General features: G+C 44.6%; 1 protein-coding gene across 1 annotated transcript; it reads left to right on the plus strand.

Annotated features, from left to right (window-relative positions):
- Positions 1 to 1,885: 1,885 nt before the first annotated feature.
- On the plus strand, positions 1,886 to 12,511 carry LOC310748539 (vomeronasal type-2 receptor 116-like; the record flags this gene model as incomplete). The annotated part of the gene is made up of 4 exons (XM_083584391.1): positions 1,886 to 2,143; positions 4,882 to 5,109; positions 6,437 to 6,563; positions 11,357 to 12,511. 4 exons carry the CDS (start codon positions 1,886 to 1,888, stop codon positions 12,256 to 12,258), a joined length of 1,515 nt encoding a protein of 504 aa, XP_083440517.1. The 3' UTR covers positions 12,259 to 12,511.
- Positions 12,512 to 12,744: the final 233 nt, after the last annotated feature.

A 12,744-nucleotide genomic window follows, 5' to 3' on the forward strand; every position in this document is an offset into this window, starting at 1 on the left:
AATCAAAGAACAGGTTTCCATAACAAATCAGTGGTGGGACCAGAAAAGTACTGTATTTTTCCATGTATAATGCGCCCCCATGTATAAGACGTCCCCTATTTTGGGGGACACAAATTTAAGAAGGCCCAGAGTTGTTGAGCTTTTTTCGGGGGTGGGGGAATGCTGAAAATCACTAACCCGAATGAAAAATGCTGACAATCACTCTTGCGTTGATGAAGCCAACATGTGCCTGCCCGCTCACAAACAGCAGACGGCAATCGCACGCCCACTTGCTGAAGAGGCAGCCAATCCTAAGCAACCCTTGCCGCAGCAACCAATCACCCACCCAATTTCCGCAGCACCAGCCAATAAAAAGCAGCACTTGACACAGCCACCAATCACTAACAAAATCGCCGCTGACAAGCTCCTGCTCACGGCTGCAACCAATCACTCATCCCCCCCCCCCCAAGCACTATCTGTGCATAAGACAAGCCCTGTTTTTTAAACATTATTTTACAGTAAAAAAAAAACCACCTCATCTTTTACATGGAAAAGTACGGTGTATTTCTAGGTGTGTGAGTCCCCGTCCCCCCATATTAATATTTCTGAAAGAAAAAAATAGCAGTATATGTTAATGACAGGAGCCCAGCAATAGAGGAAGGTGAGTGGGAGGGAGAATTCAGCTTGTTTGTTTGTTTGTTTGTTTGGAGAGGGGTAGCATTTCCCCAACCTGCCTCACCTCTGCTGTCACCTATGTACCAAAATCAAATAGAGCACATTGAAGTTCTGAGTAATGAAAAAGGGTTTACGTTATGCTGAACCTTATCGTGACAATACCTAATCCTCTATTAGTGCAAGATCTTTATCATATCCAAATAACAAAGTTAGAGGGTCCATTGGTAAGATAGAACTTGTTGTTACTTTAATGTCAGTTATTGTATTCCCCTCCAAAAAATATATATATATTCTGATTTTAGGATACATCCAGAATATGCTACAACCTGGCATTTGCTTCTTTGCACCTCCTATAGGCATCACTCGCTATATATGGTCATGACTTGATGGTGTTAAGAACAATAACTTATAAAAGCTTTTCTTAAGGATTACACTGACTGCTCTCTTTTCGTATTTTATAATACGTATAAAAATACGTATAAAAATTCGTATTTTTATTTTTTCTCCCCCTGCCCACAAAGAAATCTAGATCCAGTAGGTTGGGGCTATCCCATTTCCAGTTGGGGTTTCAAAAAAAATATGCATGGAAAATCAGTAACCACTCCTTTGATTATTTAGTCAGTAGAAAGTGTCATATTTCTGCCCAACAGCAGATATTCAAGGTGCCTTATGATAACAGAAAATTGCAATGCTGTTAAGACTGGAGATGTTAGGGAGTGGACTTTTTGAATGCAACACATGTTTTGGGATTCTTCCCATTTAGGGATGCAGTCTTGGCAAATCTCAAAATAAGGAGAAGGAGGCAGGGATTATTATTTTTAAGCAAACTCCACTATAAATAATATTTGTCATTTCTTACTGCACAAAAGCACACAGTACGGCACACACTATGCAACTATATGGGCATAACTGAGCAGGAGATGACCACTGTCACTTTCCCTCATTTTCAACGATGCTCCTACATTTCATCACCTCCTTATGTTCAGGCATCTGAATCTCTTACAGCACCCTTCCCCAACCTGGTGCCCTCCAGACCACAACTGCCACCATCCTTGTCCACTGACCATACTATATGAGGCTGATGGGAGCTGTAGTCCAAAGCATCCAGAGGGCATCAGGCTGGCAAAGGGTGTATTAGAGGCACAATGAACCATTTCTGTGATACCATGGTGAATTATTGTATGGCTTTATTTACAGAGTGGTGACAAAGTTCTACCAGCACATCCTGGCCATGGTTTTTGCTGTAGAAGAGATCAATGAAAATCCCAGCATCTTGCTTAATGTCACTCTTGGCTTCCACATCTATGACAGCAATTCCATTGCAAGGAATACCTACCGGGCCACGTTGGACCTGCTCTGCAACTCACTCCAGTTCTTCCCGAACTATAACTGTGGCATCCAGAAAAAGCTTGTGGCTGTCATCGGAGGACTTAGCTCTGCTACGACCGCACACATGGCAAAGGTCTTGAGCCTTTACAAGATCCCCCAGGTAGGGCATTCGGCTGTGGGGATTTCCCCTGATCTCATATCCTTCCCTTTTCTTTCTGGTAGCATGCTCATTAATTAGAAGCAGGAGGAAGAATAATGCTGGGTGGGGTTTGAGAGAAAATGAGATATTTGCAGAGAGGTACAAAATGGAGCTTTGAGCATGTGTCTCTTTATAAGGGGGATCTCAAGGCTGCCCGTTTAATATTCATATTCATCCCAGAAAACTGCCTTGCCTGCTTTATCTGACAGAGGTTCATGGCAAACTGAAATTTGCTGTCCTGATGTTAACTTAGGCTGCAGTATGCATGCTTACTCTAGAGTACGTATAACAGATAATAATAATTCCAGGGTTGTATGCATTCTGCTCTGCAACTCCTGGAACAATGTGGGAGCCAGAACACGATAAGCTCCTCCTTCCCACCATCACATGTCTTTTCCTGAAGGTTTTTGTTCTTTTGTAAACCTTGGAGTCTGTCACGGTCCAGGTTACAGGCAGTCGGAGTCCCGGCTTGGTACGTCAGGAAGCAGGAATCAGCAGTCCAGGGTCAGCAGTCCAGGGGTCAGGAAGCCAAGAGTCCACGAATCAGAAAACCAGGAGTCAGGACGCCAAAGGTCCAAGAGTCAGGAAACCAGGAGTCAGGAAGCCGAAGCACAGTTAGGTGGGTAGTGTGTTGCTGTGGTAAAGAGCCAGAGGGAAATGCTTGTCTTATATACCCCTCCCAGCCCTTGCCACCAGGTGCTATGAGTCTTCTGTCAAGCCTCACCTGTGCAGCCACGCCTTGCCCTTCCAGGCCAAACTCAGGAAGACCCCAGTCCTGCAAAGCCCTACCAGTCACAGGGCCTGGTTCCTGCATGCACTGACAGAGTCTATCCAAGCCTGCTACTATCTCCTTCCTGTGTGTGAATGCAGCCATTTTGGCATCACCAAATAGAGCCTCCACATCATTTTGTGGCTCTATTTAAAAAATAGAGTAATAAGAATAAATAAATAATCAAAAGTATAATATGTGATGAGGTGCTTCTTCTATTTCACCTCTGAAATTTCTGCCATCTCCCCTTTCCTCCCTGCCCAGCTGTCATATGGCTCATTTGAACCAGGAGTGAGTGGCGAATCTCATTTTCCTTCCTTTTACCTCATGGCTCCCAATGAAGCACTTCAATATCAGGGAATTGCCCACCTACTTTTGCATTTTGGGTGGAGATGGGTAGGCCTCATCACTATAGATGACGACAGTGGAGAACATTTCTTGGATGCTTTGGAACCAGTTCTTTCCCATTTAAGAATCTGTCTGGCCTTCACAGAAAGAATTAAAAAGTATATGAGGATGGCCAGCATACAAAAAATTTTCGAGCACATTTTTAATAATACCCCACTTTTCATGAAAAGCAAAGTCAATGCTATTGTTGTATATGGAGAATCTACCACCATGCAGGCGGTGGCAACTATTGTGTGGTTGACAATGGAGTTTATTCCTCTAATACTTTCTGATTCTGTAGAGATGTATTCTGCAGGAAAGGTGTGGATTACAACAGCCCAAATCGATTTCACATTTAGTCCTTTCCAAAGGTTTCTTGATATACAAATGTTCCATGGTTCAATCTCTTTCACAATTCACTCTATGGAAGTTCAAGGCTTCCAAGAATTTGTTCAGGGTGCAAACCCTTATTATGCATACGGAGATGGTTTTATCAAGGATTTATGGGAACAAGCATTTATTTGCTCTGTTTCAAACTCCTCTGAGTCACCAAACATCACTGACACATGTACCGGAGAAGAGAGTCTGGAGAATCTTCCTGCACCTTATTTTGAAATGAGCATGACTGGCCACAGCTACAGTATCTACAATACAGTCTATGCCCTGGCACGTGCTATACATAGTATGTACAGCTCTAGATCCAGTCACAGAGCAATGAAATATGAAGGTAGCCTGACACATCTAAATATGGAACCCTGGAAGGTAATGTGTCCCCCAGTGTCCCTGAATGTCATGTGGTTTGGTGTGAAATGTTCAGCTTAGGGATGGGAGAATCCATCAATTTCACCTTTTCTCAGATGCACATTTTTCCAGTCTTAGGTTCCATTCACCATCAGTTTGCAATAATAAAAAAGTCTTCATGAAAGTTCATCAGCATTATAGCATGCATCTCCCAGTGTGGTGTAGTGGTTAAGAGCGGTAGACTCATAATCTGGTGAACCGGGTTTGATTCCCCGCTCCTCCACTTGCAGCTGCTGGGTGACCTTGGGCCAGTCACACTTCTCTGAAGTCTCTCAGCCTCACTCACCTCACAGAGTGTTTGTTGTGGGGGAGGAAGGGAAAGGAGAATGTTAGCCGCTTTGAGACTCCTTCGGGTAGTGATAAAGCGGGATATCAAATCCAAACTCTTCTTCTTCTTCTTCTTCCCCCTTTTTTTGCGAATGATTTCCCCTGACAGAATGCATTCTGTATGTAATGTACACAAATATATTCATTTTTGCACATACTTTCCCCTAATGTGCACACATTATGGGATGAACCGCATTGCAAAATTCAAGGAAGAGCAAATTTAGAAGAAAAGCTGTGTTTTGAATCACATGTTATTTTAGGAAGTGTGATTTAGGGAGGTTCGCATTAAAATCCAAATTAAACTGAATTGCCCACTCCTATGACTAGCATGCCTTGTTACAAAATTATCTGGGGGGAAATATATCATTGAGTGTGTTTCAAGACTTAAAAGGTTCTTCAATTCTCTCGTGCGAAGCTCCACTCATTTCTTCAGAGGATCTCATTCAACAACAGTGTTGGAGATGAAATTAGATTTAATGAACGTGGAGAATTAGAAGCTGGTTTTGATGTTACCAACTTGATCACTTTCCCAAATCAATCCTATGTCAGGGTCAAAGTAGGACGTCTGGATCCTCAGGCTCCTCCAGAGAAAGTGTTCACCATTGATGAGGAAAAAATCCAGTGGCATGGAGAATTCACCAAAGTAAGACAATAGCTACACTCCCTCTCTAATATGAAAATAAAGGTTATCCACCAGCAGCACAATCTATGAATCTATTCAGATTTAAGTCCAAGTTCAATGTGGCTCATTCTCAGGTCAATGAGTAGAGAATTACAGAGTAAAATGGGTGGACAACAGTTTTAAAGTGAGTGAAATGAAGCATTTATTCATGCTTTGCCAGGTAAATATTTTTTGTTGGTTTTTTGTTTTTGTTTTTGTTTTTGAAATTAAGTAGGACAGAATGTTGTGGTGGCAACTAGCAGTGATGATCATGAAGAGAACTACAAGGTAATAAGGATTGTTGCTGTTGTTTAGTCATTTAGTAGTGTCCGACTCTTTGTGACCCCATGGACCAGAGCACGCCAGGCACTCCTGTCTTCCACTCCCTCCCGCAGTTTGGTCAAACTCATGCTGGTAGCTTCGAGAACACTGTCCAGCCATCTCGTCCTCTGTCGTCCCCTTCTCCTTGTGCCCTCCATCTTTCCCAACATCAGGGTCTTTTCCAGGGAGTCTTCTCTTCTCATGAGGTGGCCAAAGTACTGGAGCCTCAGCTTCACGATCTGTCCTTCCAGTGAGCACTCAGGGCTGATTTCCTTAAGAATGGATGCATTTGATCTTCTTGCAGTCCATGGGACTCTCAAGAGTCTCCTCCAGCACCATAATTCAAAAGCATCAATAAGGATTAGAAATAATAATTAGGAGGTTTAAAGGAGCAGAGTGAGGCTGTTTGCAAAAGGGTTTCAAACATCCCTGTGTTGTACTTCATAGTCCCGACAAGCAGCATCAGCATCTGATATCGCTATGATGTTAGATGATTGACAGATGGACAGTCGCACCCACATTTGATTGACAGATGGACAGTAACCCTGTCCCATTTGGCCTGCTAGGAGTGGGGAAATGACAATTTGACCTGCCAACCAGAAAACATAAAATGCCATCATTTCATAGCAGCAGTTCACTTGCTTAACCTCTCTCACCACCAAAGGAATACAAGCGAATAGTAAAGAGAACCTGCAGAAGCGACACTGACACAAAACCCCACACATACACCACGTAGAATAGAAGCATTGCCACCTCACCCCACCCACCATTCCCCCCTCCACCTCTTTCCCCCTTTTCTTCCTAATGTACCACTAATGTCTCAGCAAATGAAACTGATCTGTAGAAAATGTAACATGAAAAAAGAGACATTGCATATACTTTTGTAAACCAAGAAATCTTTAATAAAAATGTTTTTTTAAAAAACAATAAACACCCGCTGGTGAAAACAAAATACCATCTTCCCCAGTCTTCTGTCGTTTATGGACAGGTGCCCCCCGTCTCGGTGTGCAATGACTGCTGCCAGCCTGGTTATCAGAAGATCACAAAGGAGGGTGCACCATCTTGCTGCTACACCTGTTCTCCATGCCAAGAAGGGAAGATTTCAGCTCTGGAGGGTAAGTGACAAAGAGCACGGTATTCTCAAGCAAATGAAAAGTGAGAACCAAAGAGGTCCGGAGAAATGAGAGTTGAACTTTGAACAGGCAGTCAGATCTCACCTCTGGATAGAGAGAGCCACTGTTCCTCAACCCCAGAATTCCCACCTGTCAAATCAGAACCACCATTGTGAGAAGACATGTGGTAAGGCAGGGATGGGGAACCTCCAGATCCTCCTGGACTCCAACTCCCATCTGGCCCAGCCAGCACAGCCAATGGCCAGGGGTGATGGGTGTTGTAGTCCAGCAACACCTAAAGGGCCAGTCAGACCAAGTTCAGCCTTAAGATCTTCCAAGGAAACCATGCTGGCTATTCCACAAGCAGCTGATTGTCACTTGGTGGTTGGAGTGTAGTGTCCTCTTTTGCCACTAGAGGTGAAGCGGGAAGTGCTGCCAACACCGCCCGCTCTACTGCTGCTGTGTGCCCTTCCAAGCAGCACCAGTTTGCGTGAGATCTCACCCCAAATGGATGCAATATGGCCCAAAATAGGCACCAATGGTGGTGGCGTTTTCCGCTGCTAGCAAAGGCAGTGAGACAAGTGGGGCACCCATAGAAGTGCCACCTGGGGGTCTACTACCACCAAATGGAGCGGCCTCACCCTGCCTAATGGCTGGGCCAGCTCTGCTTGGTGGCAACACGTAAGTGGACTTTCTTGGGGGCAGCACCCACCCTAGTACCCTCCCCTGAGTGGTTTGAGAGGCAGCTACAGTAACCAGCTTTAAATGCCTCTTTGAAAGCACATATGCTTACATAGAATCATAGAATCATAGAATCATAGAATCATAGAGTTGGAAGAGACCACAAGGGCCATCGAGTCCAACCCCCTGCCAAGCAGGAAACACCATCAGAGCACTCCTGACATATGGTTGTCAAGCCTCTGCTTAAAGACCTCCAAAGAAGGAGACTCCACCACACTCCTTGGCAGCAAATTCCACTGTCGAACAGCTCTTACTGTAAGGAAGTTCTTCCTAATGTTTAGGTGGAATCTTCTTTCTTGTAGTTTGGATCCATTGCTCCGTGTCCGCTTCTCTGGAGCAGCAGAAAACAACCTTTCTCCCTCCTCTATGTGACATCCTTTTATATATTTGAACATGGCTATCATATCACCCCTTAACCTCCTCTTCTCCAGGGTAAACATGTCCAGCTCCCTTAGCCGTTCCTCATAAGGCATCGTTTCCAGGCCTTTGACCATTTTGGTTGCCCTCCTCTGGACACATTCCAGTTTGTCAATGTCCTTCTTGAACTGTGGTGCCCAGAACTGGACACAGTACTCCAGGTGAGGTCTGACCAGAGCAGAATACAGTGGCACTATTACTTCCCTTGATCTAGATGCTATACTCCTATTGATGCAGCCCAGAATTGCATTGGCTTTTTTAGCTGCCGCGTCACACTGTTGGCTCATGTCAAGTTTGTGGTCAACCAAGACTCCTAGATCCTTTTCACATGTAGTGCTCTCAAGCCAGGTGTCACCCATCTTGTATTTGTGCCTCTCATTTTTTTTGCCCAAGTGCAATACTTTACATTTCTCCCTGTTAAAATTCATCTTGTTTGTTTTGGCCCAGTTCTCTAATCTGTCAAGGTCGTTTTGAAGTGTGATCCTGTCCTCTGGGGTGTTAGCCACCCCTCCCAGTTTGGTGTCATCTGCAAATTTGATCAGGATGCCCTTGAGTCCATCATCCAAGTCGTTGATAAAGATGTTGAATAAGACCGGGCCCAAGACAGAACCCTGTGGCACCCCACTAGTCACTCTTCTCCAGGATGAAGAGGAACCATTGATGAGCACCCTTTGGGTTCGGTCAGTCAGCCAGTTACAAATCCACTGAGTGGTAGCATAGTCAAGACCGCATTTTACCAGCTTCTTTACAAGAATATCATGGGGCACCTTGTCAAATGCCTTGCTGAAATCAAGGTAGGCTACATCCACTGCATTCCCTTCATCTACCAGGCTTGTAATTCTGTCAAAAAACGAGATCAGGTTAGTCTGACATGACTTATTTTTCAGAAATCCATGCTGACTATTGGTGATCACAGCATTCCTTTCTAGGTGCTCACAGACTGTTTGCTTAATGATCTGCTCCAGAATCTTCCCTGGTATTGATGTCAGACTGACTGGGCGGTAATTATTTGGGTCCTCTCTTTTCCCCTTTTTGAAAATAGGGACAACATTTGCCCTCCTCCAGTCTGCCGGGACTTCGCCTGTTCTCCAGGAATTCTCAAAGATGACTGCCAGTGGTTCTGAGATCACATCTGCCAGTTCTTTTAATACTCTTGGATGCAGTTCATCTGGCCCTGGAGACTTGAATACATCTAGACTAGCCAAGTATTCTTGTACTATCTCCTTAGTTATTCTGGGCTGTGTTTCCTCTGCTGAATCATTTGCTCCAAATTCTTCAGGTCGGGCATTGTTTTCTTTATCGGAGAAGACTGAGGCAAAGAAGGCATTGAGGAGTTCAGCCCTTTCTGTGTCCCCTGTTTGCATTTCACCATCTTCTCCTCTGAGTGACCCCACTGTTTCTTTGTTCTTCCTTTTGCTACGAACATACCCATAAAAGCCTTTTTTGTTGCTTTTAACCTCTCTAGCAAGCCTGAGTTCATTCTGTGCTTTAGCTTTTCTGACTTTGTGTCTACACGTGCTGGCTATTTGTTTGAATTCCTCTTTGGTGGTTTCCCCCCTTTTCCATTTTTTGTACACATCCTTTTTTAATCTTAACTCAGTTAAAAGTTCTTTAGATAGCCACCCTGGCTTCTTTAGGCACCTTCCATGTTTCCGTCTCATTGGTATTGCCTGAAGTTGTGCTTTTACTATCTCCCTCTTAACAAACTCCCAGCCATCATGAACTCCCTTTCCTTTTAGTATTACTGTCCATGGGATCTCACCAAGCACTTCCCTAAGTTTTATGAAGTCGGCTTTCTTAAAGTCGAGAAATTGTGTCCTAGTATGCTTGGCTGCTCCTTTCCGCTGTATAGTAAACTTCAGAAGAGCATGATCACTCGCGCCTAATGATCCTTCCACTTCTACCCCACTAACTAGGTCATCAACATTGGTTAGGACCAGATCTAAAATGGCTGTTCCTCTTGTTGCTTCTCCCACTTTCTGGACAATGAAGTTGTCTGCAAGGCCAGTGAGGAATCTGTTTGACCTTATGCTCTTGGCTGAGTTTGACATCCAACAAATATCCGGGTAATTGAAGTCCCCCATTACTACTATCTCCCTTCCTTTTGCATGCTTGGCCATCTGTTCCAGGAAGGCATCATCTATGTCCTCCGTTTGGCTTGGGGATCTATAGTAAACTCCCACAATGAGGTCACTGTTATTCTTCTCTCCCTTAATTTTGACCCAAATGCTCTCACTTTGGCTTTGAGGTTCTAAATCTTGGATCTCTTCACAGGTATACACATCCCTGACATATAACGCCACTCCTCCTCCTTTCTTGTCTGGTCTGTTTCTCTGAAATAGATTGTATCCCTCCATTATTACATTCCAATCGTGGGACTTATCCCACCAGGTTTCAGTGATTCCTATTATGTCATATTTAGTTTGCTGTACCAAGAGCTCAAGCTCATCTTGTTTATTTCCCATACTTTGCGCATTAGTGTACAGACATTGAAGTCCATTAATCATTCCCCCGTGTCTCTTATTTAAGGATTTTTTCCTCCCACCACTAGGTCTGCGTGCTGTTTGCTCCATTCGGTCTATGACATTTGGATGATCATCTTCATCAATTGATAGACTCCTACCTTCAGGAGCACTGTCTCCCTCCCCCACATTAGTCAGTTTAAAGCCCTCCTGATGAGGTTTCTGAGATTTTTTGCAAAAACATTCCTCCCAACCGTTGTGAGGTGCAGCCCATCGCTTGCCAGAAGTCCATCTTCAAGAAACTGCATTCCGTGATCTAAGAATCCAAACCGTTCCTGTTTACACCATTTGCGAAGCCAGTTGTTCACTTCCACTATTTTTCCCTCTCTCCCTGGGCCACGTCGTTCAACTGGGAGGCTTTCCTGGAGTCAGATTCCTTCTTTTCAAACTTTTTTTTAAATCTAAGGTTTTGAATCCCCGCGACGGGGTGAGCTCCCGTTGTTCAGTCCCTGCTCCTGCCAACCTAGCAGTTCGAAAGCACCTCAAAGGGCAAGTAGATAAATAGGTACCGCTCCAGCAGGAAGGTAAACAGCGTTTCCATGCGCTGCTCTGGTTTCCCAGAAGCGGCTTAGTCATGCTGGCCACATTACCTGGAAGCTGTACGCCGGCTCCCTTGGCCAATAAAGTGAGATGAGCGCCGCAACCCCAGAGTCGGTCACGACTGGACCTAATGGTCAGGGGTCCCCTTACTTTTAAATATTGACTTTCTGTTTTCATTTAAGAAGTTTTATTTTATTGTTGCTGTATTTTAATATGACTTGATTCCTCCTCATCCTGATTATATTTCATGTAAACCACTTCAAGATTTCTTTCTATATGGATTTTACAAATCAACCAGTGTAAGCACACCACTGGCAATTGGATAGTTCTTCTGGCATGGTATCCTGCTGGATTTAACAAGGTATCTATCAAGTTAGCAAGCATGAGTTTGTGCAGAGGTCACCAAGTGGTCATTGCTCCCTACTAGCACCTTCTGGAGGGGAAGGCAGGAATTCCCACCCTATCCCAGTCACCCTACAGTTATGCTTGTAGCAACCAGAGAAGTCGCTGGTCACCTCTACAAATATGTAAATATATGAATTGTCACTGAGACTTTTCAACTCCTCCTTTTCTCAGACACGGACTCATGTTTCCAGTGCTCTGAAGATCAGCATCCAAACGAGGCTCAAAATCGATGCATCCCTAAGGTTGTAAGTTTCCTCTCTTACGAAGAACCTTTGGGGATCAGCGTGGCTTTGTTTGCCATCTCTTTTTCCCTGGTAACTTCCTTAGTGTTGGGAACTTTTATTAAACACCGGGACACGCCCATTGTCAAAGCCAATAACCGGAGCCTCAGCTACACTCTCCTCATCTCCCTCCTGCTCTGTTTCCTCTGTCCGCTGCTGTTCATTGGCCAACCTGGGAGAGTGATTTGCATGCTCAGGCAAACATCATTCAGCATCACCTTCTCTGTGGCTGTTTCATCCGTCTTGGCCAAAACCATGACAGTGCTTCTGGCCTTCTTGGCCACTAAACCAGGTTCCAGGATGAGCAAATGGGTGGGGAAAAGGCTAGCAACTTCCATTGTTCTTTGTTGCTCCCTTGTTCAAGTTGGCATTTCGACAGCATGGCTGGGATCGGCTCCCCCCTTCCCAGATTTTGACATGCACTCATTGGCAGGTGAGGTCATAGTGGAATGTAATGAAGGCTATGCCACCTTCTTCTACTGTCTACTGGCCTTTATGGGTTTGCTAGCTGTCATCAGCTTCACTTTGGCTTTCCTAGCCAGGAAGCTTCCAGATGCTTTCAACGAAGCCAAGTTTATCACCTTCAGCATGTTGGTTTTCTGCAGTGTTTGGGTATCCTTCGTTCCAACCTACCTGAGCACTAAGGGGAAATACATGGTGGCAGTAGAGATCTTCTCCATCTTGGCCTCTGGGGCTGGACTGCTGAGCTGTATCTTTTTCCCCAAATGCTTTGTCATTATGATGAGGCCAGAGCTGAACAACAGAGAACAGCTAATAAAGAGAAATAAATAAATGACCTGAAGTGCCACCTGTCTCTTGTCATGTCCTCACACAGAAAGAAGCATGATGAAAAAACACTGCAGTTAGGCACAGCACCAAGAGAAGGTGTCCCAAACTAGAGCCCCTATTAGGCAGTCTCTGATGACTTTCCTTACCTGGTACCAGAAGTTTTCACTTTTTAGCAATCTAGGGCAGACCAAGGGAGCCAATGGTGCCCTCTCAAATTTGGTATTATTCAGTTTATTGTCAGCTAACCTTCATAAGCTAACTTTAAAGCACAATGGAGGAGGGCCATATTCCCTCATTTGCTCTCCTTCTTGGGGGCCACTCATCAGTGGTCAGCAGGACTGGAGACAAAATTGGATGGAAATTCGCCCAAATCTACACTACCAACACAGGTTGTCATATGTCTGGATTTTCCCGGACATCTCAGCGATTCCTGCCCAAATAGTTTCCGACAGCTGAATCCCGGCTATGTCTGGGAAATTCCAGATGTAT

Source organism: Podarcis filfolensis (genome assembly GCF_964270895.1).
Source record: "Podarcis filfolensis genome assembly, chromosome: 13".
Classification (NCBI taxonomy): Eukaryota; Metazoa; Chordata; class Lepidosauria; order Squamata; family Lacertidae; genus Podarcis; species Podarcis filfolensis.